This window comes from Oncorhynchus mykiss, unplaced genomic scaffold, assembly GCF_013265735.2.
Source record: "Oncorhynchus mykiss isolate Arlee unplaced genomic scaffold, USDA_OmykA_1.1 un_scaffold_177, whole genome shotgun sequence".
NCBI classification, from domain to species: domain Eukaryota; kingdom Metazoa; phylum Chordata; class Actinopteri; order Salmoniformes; family Salmonidae; genus Oncorhynchus; species Oncorhynchus mykiss.
In genome coordinates this window covers 208,851-231,067 of record NW_023493671.1, presented here as the reverse complement: position 1 = coordinate 231,067, position 22,217 = coordinate 208,851, and the positions used below count along the sequence as shown (strand labels likewise).

The following is a 22,217-nucleotide window of genomic DNA, read 5'->3' as shown; positions in this document are numbered from 1 at the left end:
CTTTAACATCAACCTCAGCTCTGGCATCTTCCCCAATATTTGGATCCAAGGACTGATCACCTCAATCCACAAAAGTGGAGTCAAATTTGACCCCAATAACTACCGGGGGATATGTGTCAACAGCAACCTTGGGAAAATCCTCTGCATTATCATTAACAGCAGACTCGTACATTTCTTCAGTGAAGAAAATGTACTGAGCAAATGTCAAATTGGCTTTTTACCAAATTACCGTACAACAGACCACGTATTCACCCTTCACACCTGAATTGAAAAACAAACCAACTGAAACAAAGGCAAAGTCTTCTCATGATTTGTTGATTTAAAAAAAAGCCTTCGACTCAATCTGGCATGAGGGTCTGCTATACAAATTGATGGAAAGTGGTGTTGGGGGTAAAACATACGACACTATAAAATCCATGTACACAAACAACAAGTGTGCAGTTAAAATAGCCTAAAAACACATTTGTTTCCACAAGGCTGTGGGGTGAGACAGGAATGCAGCTTATGCCCCACCCTCTTCAACATATATATCAAGGAATTGGCGAGGGCACTAGAACAGTCTGCAGTCTACTGTTTGCTAATGATCTGTTGCTTCTGTCACCAACCAAGGAAGGCCTACAGCAGCACCTAGATCTTCGGCACAGATTCTGTCACACCTGGGCCCTGACAGTAAATCTCAGTAAACCAAAATAATGGTTTTCCAAAAAAGGTCCAGTCACCAGGACCACAAATACAAATTCCATCTAGACACCGTTGCCCTAGAGCAAACAAAAAACTATACATACCTCAGCCTAAACATCAGCGCCACAAGTAACCTCCACAAAGCTGTGAACGATCTGAGAGACAAGGCAAGAAGGAAGGGCCTTCTATGCCATCAAAAGTAACATAAAATTTGACATATCAATTAGGATCTGGCTAAAAATACTTGAATCAGTTATAGAACCCATTGCCCTTTATGGTTGTGAGGTCTGGGTTCCCGCTCACCAATCAAGAATTCACAAAATGGGACAAACACCAAATTGAGACCGCATGCAGATTTCTGCAAAAGTATCCTCTATGTACAACGTAGAACACCAAATAATGCAGAGCAGAATTAGGCCGATACCCGCTATTTATCAATCTGATCAATCAAATCTGACCTGAGTCCTATGAGCCCTAGAGAATCGGGTTCCATCTGACCTGAGCCCTATAGAATGGGGTTCCATCTGTGCCCTATGAGCCCTAGGGAATAGGGGTCCATCTGACCTGAGCCCTATGAGCCCTAGAGAATAGGGTTCCATCTGAGTCCTATGAGCCCTAGAGAATAGGGTTCCATCTGACCTGAGTCCTATGAGTCCTAGAGAATAGGATTCCATCTGAGTCATATGAGCCCTAGAGAATAGGGTTCCATCTGAGTCCTATGAGCCCTAGAGAATAGGGTTCCATCTGAGTCCTATGAGCCCTAGAGAATAGGGTTCCACCTGACCTGAGTCCTATGAGTCCTAGAGAATAGGCTTCCATCTGACCTGAGTCCTATGAGCCCTAGGGAATAGGATTCCATCTGAGCCATATGAGCCCTATAGAGTAGGGTTCCATCTGACCTGAGCCCTAGGGAATAGGGTTCCATCTGACCTGAGTCCTATGAGCCCTAGGGAATAGGGTTCCATCTGACCTGAGTCCTTTGAAGCCTAGAGAATAGGGTTCCATCTGACCTGAGTCCTATGAAGCCTAGAGAATAGGGTTCCATCTGACCTGAGCCCTAGAGAGTAGGGTTCCATCTGACCTGAGCCCTATGAGCCCTAGAGAATAGGGTTCCATCTGACCTGAGTCCTATGAGCCCTAGGGAATAGGGTTCCATCTGACCTGAGTCCTATGAGCCCTAGAGAATAGGGTTCCATCTGACCTGAGTCCTATGAGCCCTAGGGAATAGGGTTCCATCTGAGTCCTATGAACCCTAGAGAATAGGGTTCCATCTGAGTCCTATGAACCCTAGAGAATAGGGTTCCATCTGACCTGAGCCCTATGAGCCCTAGAGAATAGGGTTCCATTTGAGTCATATGAGCCCTAGAGAGTAGGGTTCCATCTGACCTGAACCCTAGGGAATAGGGTTCCATCCGACCTGAACCCTAGGGAATAGGGTTCCATCTGACCTGAACCCTAGGGAATAGGGTTCCATCCGACCTGATCCCTAGGGAATAGGGTTCCATCTGACCTGAGCCCTAGGGAATAGGGTTCCATCTGAGTCCTATGAGCCCTAGAGAGTAGGGTTCCATCTGACCTGAGCCCTAGGGAATAGGGTTCCATCTGACCTGAGCCCTAGGGAATAGGGTTCCATCTGACCTGAGCCCTAGGGAATAGGGTTCCATCTGAGTCCTATGAGCCTTAGGGAATAGGGTTCCATCTGACCTGAGTCCTAGAGAATAGGGTTCCATCTGAGTCCTATGAGCCTTAGGGAATAGGGTTCCATCTGAGTCCTATGAGCCTTAGGGAATAGGGTTCCATCTGACCTGAGTCCTATGAGCCCTAGGGAATAGGGTTCCATCTGAGTCCTATGAGCCTTAGGGAATAGGGTTCCATCTGACCTGAGTCCTATGAGCCCTAGGGAATAGGGTTCCATCTGAGTCCTATGAGCCCTAGGGAATAGGGTTCCATCTGACCTGAGTCCTATGAGCCCTAGGGAATAGGGTTCCATCTGAGTCCTATGAGCCTTAGGGAATAGGGTTCCATCTGACCTGAGTCCTATGAGCCCTAGGGAATAGGGTTCCATCTGACTTGAGCCCTATGAGCCCTAGGGAATAGGGTTCCATCTGACCTGAGTCCTATGAGCCCTAGAGAATAGGGGTCCATCTGACCTGAGCCATATGAGCCCTAGAGAATAGGGGTCCATCTGACCTGAGCCATATGAGCCCTAGAGAATAGGGGTCCATCTGATCTGAATCATATGAGCCCTAGAGAATAGGGTTCCATCTGAGCCATATGAGCCCTAGAGAATAGGGTTCCATCTGAGTCATATGAGCCCTAGAGAATAGGGTTCCATCTGAGCCATATGAGCCCTAGGGAATAGGGTTCCATCTGATCTGAATCTTATGAGCCCTAGAGAATAGGGGTCGATCTGCAGCAAATTCATTAACATGCTGTAGTTCTAGAAGGCTCTCTGCATGCCTCAATGGTTCAACAGCCATTTGACATTACTTCCAAGAGGGGGATCTCCAAGGGGGATCTGAAATGGGGAAATAGAGGCTTTTTAAACATGCATTCCAAATGGCACCCTCTTCCCTCTGTAGTGCACTTCTTTTAACCAGAGCCCTATAGGGATTAGGGTGCCATTTGGGACGCATAGAACACTCTAATTGGGATGCAGACTAAAGTAGCAACATGCTGGGAGATAAAAGACCAACTAGATTGAAATGTGGAAAACAAAAGCAGGGTTGTTTTATTCATTGTTGTTAAATAGTTTCAGACTTGCTGCAGGATTCAAACGGCTCTGTGTTTTACTCTGTGAGGCGCTGAACATGAATGTGAAGCAGTGATTCAAATGATGGCGTTTGTCATGCGTTTTCTACACACATCAATGCAAGGCTTAAGATGTCCCTGGGTCGTCCATACAGATCTCAACAAACCCTTTCTGTCTGGACCTTCTACACACATCAATACAAGGCTTAAGATGTCCCTAGGTCTTCCATACAGATCTCAACAAACCATTTCTGTCTGGACCTCGTTTGTCTGGACCTTCTACACACATCAATACAAGGCTTAAGATGTCCCTAGGTCTTCCATACAGATCTCAACAAACCATTTCTGTCTGGACCTCAATACAAGGCTTAAGATGTCCCTACACTAGGTCTTCCATACAGATCTCAACAAACCCTTTCTGTCTGGACCTCAATACAAGGCTTACGATGTCCCTAGGTCTTCCATACTGATCTCAACAAACCCTTTCTGTCTGGACCTCAATACAAGGCTTAAGATGTCCCTAGGTCTTCCATACAGATCTCAACAAACCCTTTCTGTCTGGACCTTCTACACACATCAATACAAGGCTTAAGATGTCCCTGGGTCTTCCATACTGATCTCAACAAACCCTTTCTGTCTGGACCTCAATACAAGGCTTAAGATGTCCCTAGGTCTTCCATACTGATCTCAACAAACCCTTTCTGTCTGGACCTCAATACAAGGCTTAAGATGTCCCTGAGTCTTCCATACTGATCTCAACAAACCCTTTCTGTCTGGACCTTCGACACACATCAATACAAGGCTTAAGATGTCCCTAGGTCTTCCATACTGATCTCAACAAACCCTTTCTGTCTGGACCTCAATACAAGGCTTAAGATGTCCCTACACTAGGTCTTCCATACTGATCTCAACAAACCATTTCTGTCTGGACCTCAATACAAGGCTTAAGATGTCCCTACACTAGTTCTTCCATACAGATCTCAACAAACCATTTCTGTCTGGACCTCAATACAAGGCTTAAGATGTCCCTACACTAGTTCTTCCATACAGATCTCAACAAACCATTTCTGTCTGGACCTCGCTTTGTGCACGAGGGCATTATCATGCTGAAATAGGAAAGGACCTTCCCCAAACTGTTGCCACGAAGTTGGAATGTCATGCTGTAGCATTAAGATTTCCCTACGCTGGAACTAAGGGGCCCGAACCATGAAAACCAGCCCCAGACCAATATTCCTCCTCCAACAAACTTTACAGTTGGTACTATGCATTGGGATAGGTAGCGTTCTCCTGACATCAGCCAAACCCAGGTTCGTCCGTGGGACTACCAGATGGTCAAGTGTGATTCACCCCTCCAGAGAACGTGTTTCCACTGCTCCAGAGTCCAATGGTGGCTAGCTTTACACCCCTCCAGAGAACGTGTGTCCACTGGTCCAGAGTCCAATGGCGGTGAGCTTTACACCCCTCCAGAGAACGCGTTTCCACTGCTCCAGAGTCCAATGGCGGTGAGCTTTACACCCCTCCAGAGAACGTGTTTCCACTGGTCCAGAGTCCAATAGTGGTGAGCTTTACACCCCTCCAGAGAACGTGTTTCCACTGGTCCAGAGTCCAATGGTGGTGAGCTTTACACCCCTCCAGAGAACGTGTTTCCACTGCTCCAGAGTCCAATGGTGGTGAGCTTTACACCCCTCCAGAGAACGTGTTCCCACCCCTCCAGAGAACGTGTTTCCACTGCTCCAGAGTCCAATGGCGGTGAGCTTTACACCCCTCCAGAGAACGTGTTTCCACTGGTCCAGAGTCCAATAGTGGTGAGCTTTACACCCCTCCAGAGAACGTGTTTCCACTGGTCCAGAGTCCAATGGTGGTGAGCTTTACACCCCTCCAGAGAACATGTTTCCACTGCTCCAGAGTCCAATGGTGGTGAGCTTTACACCCCTCCAGAGAACGTGTTCCCACCCCTCCAGAGAACGTGTTTCCACTGGTCCAGAGTCCAATGGTGGTGAGCTTTACACCCCTCCAGAGAACGTGTTTCCACTGGTCCAGAGTCCAATGGTGGTGAGCTTTACACCCCTCCAGAGAACGTGTTTCCACTGCTCCAAAGTCCAATGGTGGTGAGCTTTACACCCCTCCAGACGGCGCTTGGCATTGTGCATGCTGATCTTAGGCTTGTGTGCAGCTGCTCAGCCATGGAAACCCATTTCATGAAGCTCCCGACGAACAGTTCTTGTGCTGACGTTTCGTCCAGAGGCAGTTTGGAACTCGGCGGTCCTGTTCTGTGAGTTTGTGTGGCCTACCACTTTGTGGCTGAGCCGTTGTTGCTCCTTGACGTTTCCACTTCACAATAACAGCACTTACAGTTGACCGGGGCAACTCTAGCAGGGCAGAAATTTGATGAATTGACTTGTTTTTAAAGGTGGCATCCTGTGATGTAGGAATAATATAGGTTTCAAAACAGAAATTAAAATGCAACGATCATCCAGAATCACATCTATAGACTGGAGCACTAAGTCCATTAGTACCAGCCAGGGATACACACTGGAGGAGGAGAGGAGAGGGAGAGGATGAGAGGAGGAAGATAGGGGGATTTGAGCTGAGAGACTTGTTGGCACTGTGACCATGAAACTGCGTGTTCCCCTCAGGCAGACAACACTGTGAGTCATTAGTAACATCTGCTGTCTCTCTCTCTATCTGCTCTCTCTCTCTCTCTATCTGCTCTCTCTCTCTCCCTCCCTCTACCTGCTCTCTCTCTCTCTCTCTCTCTCTCTCGCTCTCTCTAAGTCTCTCTCTGCGGTCTCTCACTTTCCCTCTATCTGCTCTCTCTCTCTCCCTCCCTCTATCTGCTCTCTCTCTCTGTCTAAGTCTCTCTCTGTCTCTCTCTGCGGTCTCTCACTTTCCCTCTATCTGCTCTCTCTCTCTATCTGCTCTCTCTCTTTCTCTCTCTCTCTCTGCGGTCTCTCACTTTCCCTCTATCTGCTCTCTCTACAATATCTCCACTATCGCCATCCCTTTTACTATGCTACAGTTGGGTGGATTATATAGATAAACTTCCTCAGGGCTGTGAAAGGTTAGCTGTTGTACAGCACCAAACTCCCTCAGGTCTGTGAATGAGGTTAACTGTTGTACAGCACCAAACTTCCTCAGGGCTGTGAATGAGGTTAACTGTTGTACAGCACCAAACTCCCTCGGGGCTGTGAATGAGGTTAACTGTTGTACAGCACCAAACTTCCTCAGGGCTGTGAATGAGGTTAACTGTTGTACAGCACCAAACTTCCTCAGGGCTGTGAATGAGGTTAACTGTTGTACAGCACCAATCTTCCTCAGGGCTGTGAATGAGGTTAGCTGTTGTACAGCACCAAACTCCCTCTGGGCTGTGAATGAGGTTAGCTGTGGTACAGCACCAAACTTCCTCGGGGCTGTGAATGAGGTTAACTGTTGTACAGCACCAAACTCCCTCAGGGCTGTGAATGAGGTTAACTGTTGTACAGCACCAAACTTCCTCAGGGCTGTGAATGAGGTTAGCTGTTGTACAGCACCAAACTCCCTCAGGGCTGTGAATGAGGTTAGCTGTTGTACAGCACCAAACTCCCTCAGGGCTGTGAATGAGGTTAACTATTATACAGCACCAAACTCCCTCTGGGCTGTGAATGAGGTTAGCTGTTGTACAGCACCAAACTTCCTCAGGGCTGTGAATGAGGTTAGCTGTTGTACAGCACCAAACTCCCTCTGGGCTGTGAATGAGGTTAGCTGTGGTACAGCACCAAACTTCCTCGGGGCTGTGAATGAGGTTAACTGTTGTACAGCACCAAACTCCCTCAGGGCTGTGAATGAGGTTAACTGTTGTACAGCACCAAACTTCCTCAGGGCTGTGAATGAGGTTAGCTGTTGTACAGCACCAAACTCCCTCAGGGCTGTGAATGAGGTTAGCTGTTGTACAGCACCAAACTCCCTCAGGGCTGTGAATGAGGTTAGCTGTTGTACAGCACCAAACTCCCTCTGGGCTGTGAATGAGGTTAGCTGTTGTACAGCACCAAACTTCCTCAGGGCTGTGAATGAGGTTAACACCTCCCTGACCAAGGCCCTTCGCCCCCGATTGCTCAGTTTGGCCGGGCGCCCAGCTCAAGGAAGAGTCTTGGTGGTTCCAAACTTCTTCCATTTAATTATGATGGAGGCCACTGTGTTCTTGGGGGCCTTCAATGCTGTAGAAATGTTTTGGTACCTTTCCCCAGATCTGTGCCTCGACACAATCCTGTCTCTGAGCTCTACCGACAATTCCTTCCTTTTACTCTGACATGGACTGTCAACTGTAGGACCTTATATAGACAGGTGTGTGCCTTTCCAAATCATGTCCACTCATTAGAATTTACCACAGGTGGACTCCAATCAATTTGTAGAAACATCTCAAGGATGATCAATGGAAACAGGATGCACCTGAGCTCAATTTAGAGTCTCATAGCAAAAGGTCTGAATACTGATGTAAATAAGGTATTTCTGTTTTTTGTTTTTGCTTTGTCATTATGGGGTATTGTGATGTCATTATGGAGTATTGTGATGTCATTATGGAGTATTGTGATGTCATTATGGAGTATTGTGATGTCATTATGGAGTATTGTGATGTCATTATGGGGTATTGTGATGTCATTATGGAGTATTGTGATGTCATTATGGAGTATTGTGATGTTATTATGGAGTATTGTGATGTCATTATGGAGTATTGTGATGTCATTATGGAGTATTGTGATGTCATTATGGAGTATTGTGATGACATTATGGAGTATTGTGATGTCATTATGGAGTATTGTGATGTCATTATGGAGTATTGTGATGTTATTATGGAGTATTGTGATGTTATTATGGAGTATTGTGATGTCATTATGGAGTATTGTGATGTCATTATGGAGTATTGTGATGTTATTATGGAGTATTGTGATGTTATTATGGAGTATTGTGATGTCATTATGGAGTATTGTGATGTCATTATGGAGTATTGTGATGACATTATGGAGTATTGTGATGTCATTATGGAGTATTGTGATGTCATTATGGAGTATTGTGATGTTATTATGGAGTATTGTGATGACATTATGGAGTATTGTGATGTCATTATGGAGTATTGTGTGTAAGTTGATGAGAATAAGGCTGTAACGTAACAACATGTGGGAAAAGTCAAGGAGTCTGAATACTTTCTGAATGCCCTGTATGTGTCATACATTGGACCGGAGGTTAGGAAGTGCAGCTCAGTTTCCAACTCATTTTGTGGGCAGTGTGCACATAGCCTGTCTGCCTACGGCGGCCTTTCTCAATAGCAAGGCTGTGCTCAGTAAGTCTGTACATAGTCAAAGCTTTTCTTAAGTTTGGGTCAGTCACAGTGGTCAGGTATTCTGCTACAGTGTACTCTCTGTTTAGGGCCAGTCACAGTGGTCAGGTATTCTGCTACTGTGTACTCTCTGTTTAGGGTCAGTCACAGTGGACAGGTATTCTGCCACTGTGTCCTCTCTGTTTAGGGTCAGTCACAGTGGTCAGGTATTCTGCTACAGTGTACTCTCTGTTTAGGGCCAAATAGGATTCCAGTTTGTCTCTCTCTCTCTCTCTCTCTCTCTCTCTCTCTCTCTCTCTCTCTCTCTCTCTCTCTCTCTCTCTCTCTCTCTCTCTCTCTCTCTCTCTCTCTCTCTCTCTCTCTCTCTCTCTCTCTCTCTCTCTCTCTCTCTCTCTCTCTCTCTCTCTCTCTCTCTCTCTCTCTCTCACCCCTCTCTCGCTCTGTCTCTCTCTGTTTCCCCTCTCTCTCTCTCTCTCTCTCTCCCTCTGTTTCCTCTCTCTCTTTCTCTCTGTTTCCTTCTCTCTCTCTCGCCCTATTTCTCGCTCTCGCTCTGTCTCTCTCTGTTTCCTTCTCTCTCTTTCTCTCACCCTGTTTCCTCTCTCTCTCTCCCTCTGTTTCCTCTCTCTCTCTCTCTCTCTCCCTGTTTCCTTTCTCTCTCTCTCTCTCGCCCTCTCTCTCGCTCTCTCTCTCTTTGTCACTAGTTCTCTCTCTCTCTCTCTCTCTCTCTCTCTCTCTCTCTCTCTGTTTCCTTCTCTCTCTCTCGCCCCTCTCTCGCTCTGTCTCTCTCTGTTTCCCCTCTCTCTCTCTCTCTCCCTCTGTTTCCTCTCTCTCTCTCTCTCTCCCTCTGTTTCCTCTCTCTCTCGCCCTCTCTCTCGCTCTCTCTCTCTTTGTCACTAGTTCTCTCTCTCTCTCTCTCTCTCTCTCTGTTTCCTTCTCTCTCTCTCGCCCTATTTCTCGCTCTCGCTCTGTCTCTCTCTGTTTCCTTCTCTCTCTTTCTCTCTCCCTGTTTCCTCTCTCTCTCTCTCCCTCTGTTTCCTCTCTCTCTCCCTCTGTTTCCTTTCTCTCTCTCTCTCGCGCCCTCTCTCTCGCCCTCTCTCTCGCTCTCTCTCTCTTTGTCACTAGTTCTCTCTCTCTCTGTCTCTCTCTCTCTCTGTTTCCTTCTCTCTCTCTCTCTCGCCCTGTTTCCTTCTCTCTCTGTCTCTCTCTCTCTCCCTCTCTCTCTCTCTTTCGCTGTTTCCCGCTCTCTCTAGCTCTCTCTCCCTGTCTCTCTCGCTCTCTAGACATTTATGTTATCTATATTTTATGTTGTCTGTCACAGTGAGGTTATATAGCTGAGGGCTGTCTGCCTTGATGTTAACACAGTGAGTCAATGCCTTCTTACAGGAGTATAGAGGTAGATCTATGTGATAGTGTTAAATACAGTCCTACAGTAGTATAGAGGTCTATGTGATATAGAGGTAGATCTATGTGATAGTTTTAAATACAGTCCTACGGTAGTATTGAGGTAGATAATAGGGATGTGTTCTAATGTGGAGGGAAACATAATGGGTATGTGTTCTAATCTGGAGAGAAACATAATGGGGATGTGTTCTAATCTTTAGAGAAACATAATGGGGATGTTTTCTAATCTGGAGAGAAACATAATGGGGATGTGTTCTAATCTGGAGAGAAACATAATGGGGATGTGTTCTAATCTGGAGAGAAACATAATGGGGATGTGTTCTAATCTTTAGAGAAACATAATGGGGATGTTTTCTAATCTGGAGAGAAACATAATGGGGATGTTTTCTAATCTGGAGAGAAACATAATGGGGATGTTTTCTAATCTGGAGAGAAACATAATGGGGATGTGTTCTAATCTTTAGAGAAACATAATGGGGATGTGCTGTATTCTGGAGAGAAACATAATGGGGATGTGTTCTAATCTGGAGAGAAACATAATGGGGATGTGTTCTAATCTTTAGAGAAACATAATGAGGATGTTTTCTAATCTGGAGAGAAACATAATGGGGATGTTTTCTAATCTGGAGAGAAACATAATGGGGATGTGTTCTAATCTTTAGAGAAACATAATGGGGATGTGCTGTAATCTGGAGAGAAACATAATGGGGATGTTTTCTAATCTGGAGAGAAACATAATGGGGATGTGTTCTAATCTTTAGAGAAACATAATGGGGATGTGCTGTAATCTGGAGAGAAACATAATGGGGATTTATTCTATCCTGTAGTCTCCAGCAGAGTGTCAGCATCAGTCCTGTAGTCTCCAGCAGTGTCAGCATCCAGCATCAGTCCTGTAGTCTCCAGCAGTGCAAGCATCAGTCCTGTAGTCTCCAGCAGAGTGCCAGCATCAGTCCTGTAGTCTCCAGCAGTGCCAGCATCAGTCCTGTAGTCTCCAGCAGAGTGTCAGCATCCAGCATCAATCCTGTAGTCTCCAGCAGTGCCAGCATCAGTCCTGTAGTCTCCAGCAGTGCCAGCATCAGTCCTGTAGTCTCCAGCAGTGCCAGCATCAGTCCTGTAGTCTCCAGCAGTGCCAGCATCAGTCCTGTAGTCTCCAGCAGTGCCAGCATCAGTCCTGTAGTCTCCAGCAGATTGATAGCATCAGTCCTGTAGTCTCCAGCAGAGTGTCAGCATCCAGCATCAATCCTGTAGTCTCCAGTAGTGCCAGCATCAGTCCTGTAGTTTCCAACAGATTGTCAGCATCAGTCCTGTAGTCTCCAGCAGATTGTCAGCATGCAGATGCAGACTGCTGCATCAGTTCCATCCATCTAGATGATGAAGACCATCCAGCTAGATGATGAAGACCATCCAGCTAGATGATGAAGACCATCCAGCTAGATGATGAAGGGTTATTTTGGTGTGTTTGTAGCACATGAGGATGTGTGAAACATAGTCCTCAGACGTGTCCCGCTTCTGTCGTTAGCTTTTGATGTGACGCGATCTCCAGCTGGGTCTGACTATAATAGAACACAGTATCAAACACAGCAGACAGATACCACAGGCTGGCTGTAATCTGACTGTAATCAGAACAATACCCAGGCAGGGCTCAACTGAGCTGATAAGCATCAGTCTGTTAGTGTTCTGTGGCGCGTCGCATTACATGTTGAACCAGCGAGGAGGTGAAGTGATACCGCAGGCTGACCGTAATCTGGTGTCAGATCTCCTCAGGGACACGTCAGAACGTAGGCATCACCGCAGGCTGACCGTAATCTGGTGTCAGATCTCCTCAGGGACACGTCAGAACGTAATCTGGTGTCAGATCTCCTCAGGGACACGTCAGAACGTAATCTGGTGTCAGATCTCCTCATGGACACGTCAAAACGTAATCTGGTGTCATTTCTCCTCAGGGACACGTCAGAACGTAGGCATCACCGCAGGTTGACCGTAATCTGGCCTCAGATCTCCTCAGGGACACGTCAGAACGTAATCTGGTGTCATTTCTCCTCAGGGACACGTCAGAACGTAGGCATCACCGCAGGTTGACCGTAATCTGGCCTCAGATCTCCTCAGGGACACGTCAGAACGTAATCTGGCCTCAGATCTCCTCAGAGACAGGTCAGAACATAATCTGGCGTCAGATCTCCTCAGGGACACGTCAGAACGTAGGCATCACCGCAGGCTGACCGTAATCTGGTGTCAGATCTCCTCAGGGACACGTCAGAACGTAGGCATTACCGCAGGCTGACCATAATCTGGTGTCAGATCTCCTCAGGGACACGTCAGAACGTAGGCTTCACCGCAGGCTGACCGTAATCTGGTGTCAGATCTCCTCAGGGACACGTCAGAACGTAATCTGGCCTCAGATCTCCTCAGGGACACGTCAGAACGTAGGCATCAACTCAGGCTGACTGTAATCTGGTGTCAGATCTCCTCAGGGACACGTCAGAACGTAATCTGGTGTCAGATCTCCTCAGGGACACGTCAGAACGTAGGCATCACCGCAGGCTGACCGTAATCTGGCGTCAGATCTCCTCAGGGACACGTCAGGACGTAATCTGGTGTCAGATCTCCTCAGGGACACGTCAGAACGTAGGCATCACTGCAGGCTGACCATAATCTGGTGCCAGATCTCCTCAGGGACACGTCAGAACGTAGGCATCACCCAGAGCTGATCAGAGCTGATCTGATAAACATCAATCTGTCTGTCTTCTGTTGCCAAATTACGTTGACTATAAGTATTGAAATAAAATGAAAAAATGTTTTTGCAGATAAAGTTCTTTGTGCTGTTTAAGTGTTTAGGATTCGTCTAAATCCTAAATCCTGTTTAGAATTCCTCTGTGTGGATTTTCTTGCTTGTATTTCAGATCATCCCTACTGTACTGGTTTGTGTTTGCTGTAGTTGGTGTCCTCCATCTTGTCATCCTTTTGACCAATCAAATCAGATCACCTCGCAACCATTACGTCTTTATCCCCTTCATTTGAGGAAGACGACTGATTAAATATTTTATTATTTAAAAATTAGTTTTTATGTAAAAAAATAATAATTAAATACCTTCGACATTACACATTGACAGAATCCATTTGAAACTTTAAAAAATATATTTTATTTATTTTTCTATTCAACCTTGTTTTAACAAATAAAGGTTGAACAAATTCTTATTTACAGTGACGGCCTCCCCCGGCCAAACCCAAACGATGCTGGGCCAATTGTGCACCAACCTATTGGACTCCCAATGTGATTCAGCCTCGATTTCGAACCAGGGACTGTAATGTCACCTCTTGCACTGAGATGCAGTGCCTTAGCCAGCTGCACCACTTTGGAGCCCAGCATCACCTACAGTAAAATTGGTGTATGACTTAATTTTATGGATAGGAGTGGTACAAAGGTTCTTGTGCGTTGATCGGCACACCGAAGATGGCATTAACGATGCGTCATTAGATAAAGATGGCATTAACGATACGTCATTAGATAAAGAGGTCATTAACGATACGTCATTAGATAAATAGGTCATTAACGATACGTCATTAGATAAAGAGGTCATTAATGATACGTCATTAGATAAAGACAACATTAACGATACGTCATTAGATAAAGAGGTCATTAACGATACGTCATTAGATAAAGAGGTCATTAACGATACGTCATTAGATAAAGAGGTCATTAACGATACATCATTAGATAAAGAGGTCATTAACGATACGTCATTAGATAAAGAGGTCATTAACGATACGTCATTAGATAAAGAGGTCATTAACGATACGTCATTAGATAAAGACAACATTAACAATACGTCATTAGATAAAGAGGTCGTTAACAATACGTCATTAGATAAAGACGACCACTTCTAAAAGACTAATTTCACACCATAACCTGCTGAATTTGAAATATAACTTTTCTTTAATATTTGACTTTGGCACAAATTCAAACGTGGCACTGACTCGCCCCTTTGGATGTATGTTTCAGCACTGTCTCAATGAAGAGTTAAGGCATTCGATTAGCCACGTGCGACATGCATGCGCAGTTACAAACCGGCGGAAGAGCCTGTCGCATCGTCTTAGTATGGATGAAGCCTGAGCTGGAAATGTGAAGCTAACTGAAACTGGCTAGTTTTAGAAAAACCCTCAATAGATCTCGCTTCAGTCGTAGTTTCACCCCTCTGGTTGGAGGATTCCAGATTTCCTGTTTAATCCCTCCTGATTCCCGGAATATTTCAACAGCGATTTCTGGAAAAACGTGTGGATTTGGGGGAAAGTGAGCAGGATGTTTGAACCCCATTCCCATGTTACTCTCTCCCTCCTCTCCTGCAGGTGCTAGACATTAAGAAGAAGCTGAAGCAGTCCAAAAAGTTCTGGTCCAACCTGCCAGATGAGATCTGTATTAAAGACAAGTTGACCGAGTCAGATGAAGAGCAGTGTTGGAACAGTCACGCCAAGGCCAGGTGAGAGGTGTTCAGATCACGCACCTGTAGAACTACACTAACTAGTCCTACAACTAGTCTGATGAGGTCTGAACAGTGCTGGAACAGTCACACAAAGGCCAGGTGAGAGGTGTTCAGATCTCGCACCTGTAGAACTACACAAGCTAGTCCTACAACTAGTCTGATGAGGTCTGAACAGTGCTGGAACAGTCACGCCAATGCCAGGTGAGAGGTGTTCAGATCACGCACCAGTAGAACTACAATAACTAGTCCTACAACTAGTCTGATGAGGTCTGAACAGTGCTGGAACAGTCACGCCAAGGCCAGGTGAGAGGTGTTCAGATCACGCACCTGTAGAACTACACTAACTAGTCCTACAACTAGTCTGATGAGGTCTGAACAGTGCTGGAACAGTCACGCCAAGGCCAGGTGAGAGGTGTTCAGATCACGCACCAGTAGAACTACAATAACTAGTCCTACAACTAGTCTGATGAGGTCTGAACAGTCACAAACGCACAGTCCCTGGTCACCACAGCACAGTCCCTGGTCAGCACAGTCACTGGTCACCACATCACAGTCCCTGGTCACCACAGCACAGTCCCTGGTCACCACATCACAGTCCCTGGTTAGCACAGCACAGTCCCTGGTCACCACAGTCACTGGTCACCACAGCACAGTCCCTGGTCAACACAGCACAGTCCCTCGTCACCACAGCACAGTCCCTGGTCACCACATCACAGTCCCTGGTCAGCACAGCACAGTCCCTGGTCAGCACAGCACAGTCCCTGGTCACCACAGCACAGTCCCTGGTTACCACATCACAGTCGCTGGTCACCACATCACAGTCCCTGGTCACCACAGCACAGTCCCTGGTCAGCACAGCACAGTCCCTGGTCAGCACAGCACAGTCCCTGGTCACCACAGCACAGTCCCTGGTCACAACAGCACAGTCACTGGTCAACACAGCACAGTCCCTCGTCACCACAGCACAGTCCCTGGTCACCACATCACAGTCCCTGGTCAGCACAGCACAGTCCCTGGTCACCACAGCACAGTCCCTGGTCACCACAGCACAGTCCCTGGTTACCACATCACAGTCGCTGGTCACCACATCACAGTCCCTGGTCACCACAGCACAGTCCCTGGTCAGCACAGCACAGTCCCTGGTCACCACATCACAGTCCCTGGTCACCACAGCACAGTCCCTGGTCACAACAGCACAGTCACTGGTCACCACAGCACAGTCCCTGGTCAGCACAGTCACTGGTCACCACATCACAGTCCCTGGTCCCCACAGCACAGTCCCTGGTCACCACATCACAGTCCCTGGTCAGCACAGCACGGTCCCTGGTCACCACAGTCACTGGTCACCACAGCACAGTCCCTGGTCAACACAGCACAGTCCCTGGTCACCACAGCACAGTCCCTGGTCACCACATCACAGTCCCTGGTCAGCACAGCACAGTCCCTGGTCACCACATCACAGTCCCTGGTCACCACATCACAGTCGCTGGTCACCACAGCACAGTCCCTGGTCACCAAAGCACAGTCCCTGGTCACCACAGCACAGTCCCTGGTCACCACAGCACAGTCCCTGGTCACCACAGCACAGTCCCTGGTCACCACAGCACAGTCCCTGGTCACCACAGCACAGTCCCTGGTCACAACAGCACAGTCACTGGTCACCACAGCACAGTCCCTGGTCAGCACAGTCACTGGTCACCACATCACAGTCCCTGGTCACCACAGCACAGTCCCTGGTCACCACATCACAGTCCCTGGTCACCACATCACAGTCCCTGGTCACCACATCACAGTCCCTGGTCACCACAGCACAGTCCCTGGTCACCACAGCACAGTCCCTGGTCACCACATCACAGTCCCTGGTCACCACATCACAGTCCCTGGTCACCACAGCACAGTCCCTGGTCACCACAGCACAGTCCCTGGTCACCACATCACAGTCCCTTGTCACCACAGCACAACTTCCTGCTACATGGACATCTGCCGCATTTCTCTAATACTGAATACTGAGCCAGAGAGAGTCTGTCTGTCTGTCTGTCTGTCTGTCTGTTTGATCTGGAGAGGACTGGATCAGGGAGGGAGGATCCAGCAGAACTGTAGAGGACTGGATCAGGGAGAGAGGACCCAGTAGAACTGTAGAGGACTGGATTAGGGAGAGAGGACCCAGTAGAACTGTAGAGGACTGGATCAGGGAGAGAGGACCCAGTAGAACTGTAGAGGACTGGATCAGGAAGAGAGGACCCAGTAGAACTGTAGAGGACTGGATCAGGGAGAGAGGACCCAGTCGAACTGTAGGGGACTGGATCAGGGAGGGAGGACCCAGCAGAACTGTAGAGGACTGGATCAGGGAGAGAGGACCCAGCAGAACTGTAGAGGACTGGATCAGGGAGAGAGGACCCAGCAGAACTGTAGAGGACTGGATCAGGGAGAGAGGACCCAGCAGAACTGTAGAGGACTGGATCAGGGAGGGAGGACCCAGCAGAACTGTAGAGGACTGGATCAGGGAGAGAGGACCCAGTAGAACTGTAGAGGACTGGATTAGGGAGAGAGGACCCAGTAGAACTGTAGAGGACTGGATCAGGAAGAGATGACCCAGCCGAACTGTAGAGGACTGGATCAGGAAGAGATGACCCAGCCGAACTGTAGAGGACTGGATCAGGAAGAGAGGACCCAGTAGAACTGTAGAGGACTGGATCAGGAAGAGAGGACCCAGTAGGACTGTAGAGGACTGGATCAGGGAGAGAGGACCCAGTCGAACTGTAGGGGACTGGATCAGGGAGGGAGGACCCAGCAGAACTGTAGAGGACTGGATCAGGGAGAGAGGACCCAGCAGAACTGTAGAGGACTGGATCAGGGAGAGAGGACCCAGCAGAACTGTAGAGGACTGGATCAGGGAGAGAGGACCCAGCAGAACTGTAGAGGACTGGATCAGGGAGGGAGGACCCAGCAGAACTGTAGAGGACTGGATCAGGAAGAGAGGACCCAGTAGAACTGTAGAGGACTGGATCAGGAAGAGAGGACCCAGTAGGACTGTAGAGGACTGGATCAGGGAGAGAGGACCCAGTAGAACTGTAGAGGACTGGATCAGGAAGAGAGGGACTAACACAGTTGCAGAGAACCTCTTCAGGACCACTGACAGCTGCTCTCTGAATGATAGAGAACCTCTTCAGGACCACTGACAGCTGCTCTCTGAGTGATGGAGAACCTCTTCAGGACCACTGACAGCTGCTCTCTGAATGATGGAGAACCTCCTCAGGACCACTGACAGCTGCTCTCTGAGTGATGGAGAACCTCCTCAGGACCACTGACAGCTGCTCTCTGAGTGATGGAGAACCTCTTCAGGACCACTGACAGCTGCTCTCTGAATGATGGAGAACCTCCTCAGGACCACTGACAGCTGCTCTCTGAATGATAGAGAACCTCCTCAGGACCACTGACAGCTGCTCTCTGAATGATGGAGAACCTCCTCAGGAACACTGACAGCTGCTCTCTGAGTGATAGAGAACCTCCTCAGGAACACTGACAGCTGCTCTCTGAGTGATGGAGAACCTCTTCAGGACCACTGACAGCTGCTCTCTGAATGATGGAGAACCTCTTCAGGACCACTGACAGCTGCTCTCTGAATGCTGGAGAACCTCTTCAGGACCACTGACAGCTGCTCTCTGAATGCTGGAGAACCTCCTCAGGACCACTGACAGCTGCTCTCTGAATGCTGGAGAATTCTCCACACGATCCAGATAATTGAATCATTTCCTGCCAAATGAAATGTGATTGTCTTTTAATGTGTCTTCCTCAGACATGTTTCTTACCTGGCGTTGTTGTAATCCTCCCAGGTATTTTCCTGAGGTGGTAAAGGACGGCCTCACCAACCAGCTGAACAACCCAGAGGTGGCGGTGGACATCACTAGACCGGACACTCTGATTCGCCAACAGATCATGACACTCAGAGTGATGACCAACAAGCTGAGAAACGCCTACAACGGCAACGACATCTTCTTTCAGGACTCCAGTAAGTCAGCCGCATTGTGTTCCAAACGGTACCCTGTTCTCTCTGTAGTGCACTACCTTGACCAGGGCCCATAGGGAATAGGGCTCTATTCTCTCTGTAGTGCACTACCTTGAACAGGGACCATAGGGAATAGGGCTCTAATCTCTCTGTAGTGCACTACCAGGGCCCATAGGGAATGGGGCTCAGTCTATATAACACACTGTCTATATAACACACTGTCTAAATCAGTCTATATAACACACTGTCTATATGACACACTGTCTAAATCAGGCTATATGACACACTGTCTAAATATGGGACTGGGATTGAGCCCTGTGATGAGTCTCTGGCTCCCTAGATAAATCTAGCCCTGTGATGAGTCTCTGGCTCCCTAGTGAAATCTAGCCCTGTGGTGAGTCTCTGGCTCCCTAATGAAATCTAGCCCTGTGGTGAGTCTCTGGCTCCCTAGTGAAATCTAGCCCTGTGGTGAGTCTCTGGCTCCCTAGATAAATCTAGCCCTGTGATGAGTCTCTGGCTCCCTAGTGAAATCTAGCCCTGTGATGAGTCTCTGGCTCCCTAGTGAAATCTAGCCCTGTGATGAGTCTCTGGCTCCCTAGTGAAATCTAGCCCCTGTGATAAGTCTCTATTAGGGAGACTCATCGCAGGTCTAGATTTCATTGTGATGAGTCTCTGGCTCCCTAGATAAATCTAGCCCTGTGATGAGTCTCTGGCTCCCTAGTGAAATCTAGCCCTGTGATGAGTCTCTGGCTCCCTAGTGAAATCTAGCCCTGTGATGAGTCTCTGGCTCCCTAGTGAAATCTAGCCCTGTGATGAGTCTCTGGCTCCCTAATGAAATCTAGCCCTGTGGTGAGTCTCTGGCTCCCTAGTGAAATCTAGCCCTGTGATGAGTCTCTGGCTCCCTAGTGAAATCTAGCCCTGTGATGAGTCTCTGGCTCCCTAATGAAATCTAGCCCTGTGATGAGTCTCTGGCTCCCTAGTGAAATCTAGCCCTGTGATGAGTCTCTGGCTCCCTAGTGAAATCTAGCCCTGTGATGAGTCTCTGGCTCCCTAGTGAAATCTAGCCCTGTGATGAGTCTCTGGCTCCCTAGTGAAATCTAGCCCTGTGATGAGTCTCTGGCTCCCTAGTGAAATCTAGCGGATGCTACATGTTGTTTGAGGAGTATAACCCCACGGAGTCTGTAGACAAGTGGTGGATGTCAAGGCCTGATCATCCAGACCTGTCTTACTGTCTTACTCCTCTCTACCATCAGGTAGAGAGGAGAGGGTTGATGGTAGAGAGGAGAGGGGCTGATGGTAGAGAGGAGAAAGGCTGATGGTAGAGAGGAGAGGGGCTGATGGTAGAGAGGAGAGGGGCTGATGGTAGAGAGGAGAGGGGCTGATGGTAGAGAGGAGAGGGGCTGATGGTAGAGAGCAGAGGGGTTGATGGTAGAGAGGAGAGGTCCTGATGGTAGAGAGGAGAGGGGCTGATGGTAGAGAGGAGAGGGGCTGATGGTAGAGAGGAGAGGGGCTGATGGTAGAGAGGAGAGGGGCTGATGGTAGAGAGGAGAGGGGCTGATGGTAGAGAGGAGAGGGGTTGATGGTAGAGAGGAGAGGGGCTGATAGTAGAGAGGAGTGGGGCTGATGGTAGAGAGGAGAGGGGCTGATGGTAGAGAGGAGTGGGGCTGATGGTAGAGAGGAGAGGGGCTGATGGTAGAGAGGAGTGGGGCTGATGGTAGAGAGGAGAGGGGCTGATGGTAGAGAGGAGAGGGGCTGATGGTAGAGAGGAGTGGTCCTGATGGCGGAGAGGAGAGGGGCTGATGGTAGAGAGGAGACTCTTGACTGCCCCTCAGGAGACTGTTGGACGTGACCTGGATACTCCAGCCTCTTTTAACGTTGTCCAGCACCAAGAACGAAATGTACTTTTGTTTTTTAAATAAATCTATTATTTATAAACCCGCTTACCCCTTCAAAGTCGGAGGATACGTGTGCAAATAAAATATGTGGTCAGAATAATCAGATCAGATTGTGATGTCATACTGGGGGTGAAAAACTTTTTTTTTTTTAATTAAAAACTCAATTCCACCTGAACAGGCTGAAATGCAAATAATATATATATATTTTTTTATCTTACACTAAAAGGACATTATGATAATTGAACAATTTTCAGTGTTATTTCAACGTCATAGTATGGAAATATCACATTTCTCTGTCTGCATTGCCTCATTACAACCAAAAAGCATTTTTATTTTTTATTTTTTATGATATATTGCCAATTTTGACTTTACCGTCCTGTGGAGATCGCTCAGCTCTGCCTCCAGGACAATAAACATCCACCTGCAAAGTGAGACAGACATCATTAGGGGCTTTGAATAACACTGGCTGGGACAACAAGGCCGGGATATGGCCCAGAAATCTTTCATGGCAGACGGTCAACTATCTGTTCTTTGAGTCTGTTTGGAACCTCACTTATTGTGTGTGTGTGTCTGTGTGTGTGTGTGTGTGTCTGTCTGTCTGTCTGTCTGTCTCTCTGTCTCTCTCTCTCTGTATGTCTCTCTCTGTCTGTCTCTCTCTGTGTCTGTCTGTCTATCTGTCTATCTGTCTGTCTCTCTCTGTCTCTCTGTGTCTGTCTGTCTGTCTGTCTGTCTGTCTGTCTGTCTCTCTCTGTGTCTGTCTGTCTGTCTGTCTGTCTGTCTGTCTGTCTGTCTGTCTGTCTGTCTGTCTGTCTGTCTGTCTGTCTGTCTGTCTGTCTGTCTGTCTGTCTGTCTGTCTGTCTGTCTGTCTCCTCTCTCCAGGTGACGAGGGCAGTGGCAGCAGCAGTGGCTGTACAGAGGGATGTACCACAGAGTTTGTGTTTGTGGGTCCAGAGGCCCCCGTGGTGGGAGCAGACAGGAGTGATGAGCGAGCTTCGGCTGCAGCAGGCAGCGCCCCACATCCCTCCAGACCCTCTCTACCCCTGCTACTGACCCTCTCTCTCACAGCCCTGTCCTGGTCCAGGAGATAATACCAGCTGGCCCGAGAGGACACCAGGACATTACTGCTACTCTGACTCTGGCACCAATCAGACAGCCAGCCAGCAGGTCGTCATACTAACTGTTAGTGTTCTCTAAACGGAACCAGAACAGGACAACCCTTTTGGATCCCCACCATGAAGATATATGGTGACAGTAGTATACTGTAGTAGACTGAGGAGTGTTGTGAGTGCTGCATCCTGCTTTGTCCCCAAAGATCTCTCTGTTCTAAGATGTTCTGTTCTAATCTGCTCTGTTCTGCTCTGTTCTATTCTGCTCTGTTCTATTCTGCTCTGTTCTATTCTAATCTGTTCTGCTCTGTTCTAATCTGTTCTGCTCTATTCTAATCTGTTCTGCTCTATTCTAATCTGTTCTGCTCTAATCTGTTCTGTTCCAATCTGTTCTTCTCTAATCTGTTCTGCTCTATTCTAATCTGTTCTGCTCTATTCTAATCTGTTTTGCTCTATTCTAATCTGTTCTGCTCTAATCTGTTCTGCTCTAATCTGTTCTGCTCTATTCTAATCTGTTCTGCTCTATTCTAATCTGTTCTGCTCTATTCTAATCTGTTCTGCTCTAATCTGTTCTGTTCCAATCTGTTC

The 22,217-nt window shown here is 47.8% G+C and overlaps 1 protein-coding gene across 1 annotated transcript in view; it reads left to right on the top strand.

Moving 5' to 3' along the window:
* Positions 1-21,945, top strand: part of LOC110513658 (glypican-6) — a 356,553-nt gene extending 334,608 nt beyond the window's left edge. The window contains exons 7-9 of the mRNA XM_036972578.1: positions 14,489-14,619; positions 18,456-18,631; positions 21,403-21,945. Of these exons, the coding sequence (XP_036828473.1) occupies positions 14,489-14,619; positions 18,456-18,631; positions 21,403-21,611 (516 nt within the window). The 3' untranslated portion in view covers positions 21,612-21,945. The remainder of the gene's footprint in view (positions 1-14,488; positions 14,620-18,455; positions 18,632-21,402) is intronic.
* Positions 21,946-22,217: the final 272 nt, after the last annotated feature.